At 29.0% G+C, this 3,649-nt stretch overlaps 1 protein-coding gene across 1 annotated transcript; it reads right to left on the bottom strand.

The window, feature by feature from the left end:
• Positions 1-264: 264 nt before the first annotated feature.
• LOC111028109 lies at positions 265-3,133 on the bottom strand. Its single transcript, XM_022306646.1, has 7 exons — positions 3,047-3,133; positions 2,617-2,769; positions 1,855-2,283; positions 1,527-1,710; positions 1,096-1,377; positions 953-1,026; positions 265-639 (listed from the first exon to the last, which is right to left on the bottom strand). Exons 1-7 carry the CDS (start codon positions 3,131-3,133, stop codon positions 265-267), a joined length of 1,584 nt encoding a protein of 527 aa, XP_022162338.1.
• Positions 3,134-3,649: the final 516 nt, after the last annotated feature.

Raw genomic sequence — 3,649 nt, 5'->3', positions numbered from 1 at the left:
GTAAATCCACTAAAGTTTTTATGAAAACTATGATGATGTCAGTGACGTAGCCAGGATTTTTTTTAGGGGGGGGTTTTTTTTTGTAATAAAATGTAACTTGTGGAGGATTTCACACTTCCTGAATTGTACTCATAAATTGTTTAAATAAATTATAATATACGTTTAACTTTTAAATATTTATTTAAAATAATTTTTTTTCTTTTTTTACAAATACATCTAAAATATATTAAACAAAAAAAATAGTATTTAATAACATATTATGTTTTATAACAGTCTAATGCGGCGACTCTTTCTGGCCATACTTTCAATAACTTCTTCAACTGTTACTTTTACATCACGGTGAATATTCATTAATGCTAACCCGTTCAGTCTATTTTCAGTTATTGTGTTCCTGAGATATGTTTTCAACCGTCTAAGTGTTGAAAATGATCTTTCACTAGTAGCAGTGGTAACTGGTAAAGAAGCTAAAATATTTAAGAGTGTGTATATTGAAGGGTATATGTTTTCGTTACATTCGGCTAAAGCAGATACAACATTTGTTATGGGTTTTGATTTTATTTGCTGTTTCCATAATGAAAATTCCCCCAAAGCTGAATGGATATCAGCTTCAATATCAACTTCATAGGTTTTCAAAAGTACCTTAAAACATTCATCACTATTTTCTTTATCTTTCACCAAACAAAGAAAATTACTCAAAATTGATTTGTGTGCTAAAAATCTGTCATTCAATTGTTGATTAAAACTATCCAAAAAAGGAATATATAAAGAAACTCTATAATATGACTCAGCTGAATCTGTGATCACATTTGTTCTATGCTCTTGTTTGTTTGCTAACCTAGGGACTTTTATACGTATTGATATCAAACTTTTCAGATTTTTTTAATACATCATTATATATATTTTTAATTTGTTTTTCAGCTTCAGCTCTTCGTTGAGTAGTTATCTCTATTACATTTTCTGCAAGTTCTATTGCTTCAGTGAGATCTAAATGTTCATCTTGTAATTTTTTACTTAATGGTAAACTTACTGAAAAAACATTGACAAGAATAAAAATACAAAGAAACTCTCCTTGTTTAATTGAACAGAGTAAATTACTGGCTTGAGATGATGTATCCCTGTCATTCCATGAAGAAATATTTTCTAATGATTCTACAATATCATCGTATAGTTCTAAAAATACTAACACTGCTTCTACTAACACGTGCCGTTCAACCCATCTAGTTGGGCATAATTTTTTAAGCTTTTTCTTTCTCGTATCTGCAATACATTTATCAATAGCCTTTTCTAAAACATCTTGTCTTTTAGGAGTCCTCAAAAATACACAAACAGCTTGTAAGGTTCCAGTTGCGTTGCGTATAGGTTTCAAATTGCAAGCGTCTGATATACATAAATTAAGTGAATGTGAACTACAGTGTAAATACAATGCTAGTGGATATGATTCTTTTACTATTGCTTGCACTCCGTTAAATTTTCCTTGCATTGCAGATGCCCTTGACCACGTAGAAAATCTAAATTAATACCTATACTTTGTAGGGTATCCAACAATACTTTAGCCAAGCTTTTTCCACTTACATCTACCACTGGAACAAATTTCAGAAAGTCTTCTCTTAAAGTTTTTGTTTCTTTATCAAAGTAGCGTACACACAAACTAAATTGTTCAACACCGGAAATATCACAAGTCTCGTCAGCCAGAACTGTGTAACATTTATACTGATTAATTTTACATACTAACTTATTAATAATAATATGGTAAATTGTATCAATTATTTCATTTTGAAATTCTGGACTTGTATACATGGCATTCTTTTTACAATTTTGTAAATGGTTTTTAAGTATTAAGTCACCCCCACTTACACGATATCTTAAGAATGCTCTGAAATTTCCATCGTTTTCTGTAGAATATAGTTCATCAGCCTGAAAGTGACCACTATCTTTATGACCTCGTAATGCCAATCCTTGACGCCCACACAATATAATAGTCTCTATAATTGGACGTAATATTTGCCTATTTTGTTCAATTTCTAGTTTTAGGTTGTTGTCTAGTTGAACGGCAATATTATTTTGTTGTTTATTAAACACTGATAAAAATCCATCAACCTTTGAAACAGCAGTTAAATGATATTTATTTTTTTGATGTTCATTAAATTTATCAATCGCATGGGACCAATCATCAAATTTAGTTACAACAAACTTCCCAAGTTTTTGAGAACAAACTTCTTCAGGACCAAATGAAATGCAATATTTACAGTAAACACCATTATCAGATTTTGAATATGCCAACCACTTCCATCGATCAAGCCATTAATACTGAAATTTTAGATTTCTTTTTCCAGTTGCAATAAAATGGTAGGATGGTTCTGGATACCAAGTGTTCGTTAAAATTTGATATATTTGTTCTGAATCAATCTGCACAAATTAAAATTATATTTTAATAAAATTATACTTATTGCTTAATAGGTTTATATAGATGGTTGCATACACTTATTTTTAATTATTTAACTATTTACCTAACTATTTAACTATTTAATATTTTTTATTTTTCTTCCATCAAATATTTATTTAAATTGTTTTTCTTATCAAATAAAAACTGTCAATTGTAAATAATATTTTTCTAACCTGCTTAGTAGTAGATCGATTAAATAATCCAATATCAAACTTGTTCAAACAAATATTCTCAGAATTTTTTATATTTAAATTTCTTGAATTTGTATTATCTGATGAAATGTCTTGATCTTGCACATGCTCTAAAGCTGGTATTACAGTAAGCGTCTAATATAATTTAAAAAGCAATTAAGTAAAAAGCAATAGAGTTTATAGGTAATAATTAATAACTCTATTAAAAATATATAGCATTAGCTTTTATTATGACATTTGTGTATAATTTGTATCATAAAACACATCATGCTCATTTAGTATATAATTATCAACCAGAAAAAATAAGCAAATGCATACAAATTTGTGCTCTGCCTAGTAGCATTCAATTTAAGCGATAAGCTATTTAGATATTTAAGTCTTAAGCAGTATAATATAACTCAAATAAAATTACCTCATTGTTTTCTGCTAAAGGTTCAGATCTACTTTTTTTCTGGAAATAGGATACAATTGTAATTTTTCTTTTTTTTGAAGAATCCATAACAACAATTGTCAATTAGCAAAATATTAAAAATTATTATAAAAACTAGAGAAACATCCAAACATGTGTCCATGTATTTTATAATGATAATATTGTTCTGTGATAATATTCATATTGATAACAACTAGACCGCAGAACTGTAGATAAATCTACAACCATGGTAAATTAATAATAAAATAATTGAATGATAATGATTATTATCATCAGTGCAGTCGATAACGTAAATTACACAATATGATGGTGTAGTGTAAATATTATCTGCACGAATGCAATAATACGACACTGTGTGCACTATGCCACTATTTAAGATAAAGTTTATCTTAAACCGTGGTAGTGTGTGAATACGGCATAACAGAATACATTTTACCACGACCAAATGATTGTATTCCTATATTATAAACATAATATTTTTGATATAAATACGGCTGAGGGGGAGGGTTATAACACCCAAACCCCCCCCCCCCTGGCTACGCCACTGGATGATGTTGAACAGTCTTCATTATCATTGCTGGGCGC

The sequence above is a fragment of the Myzus persicae genome, unplaced genomic scaffold, assembly GCF_001856785.1.
Source record: "Myzus persicae strain clone G006 unplaced genomic scaffold, MPER_G0061.0, whole genome shotgun sequence".
Classification (NCBI taxonomy): domain Eukaryota; kingdom Metazoa; phylum Arthropoda; class Insecta; order Hemiptera; family Aphididae; genus Myzus; species Myzus persicae.
The sequence above is the reverse complement of the archived record's forward strand: the minus strand, read 5'-3'. Positions and strand labels throughout refer to the sequence as shown.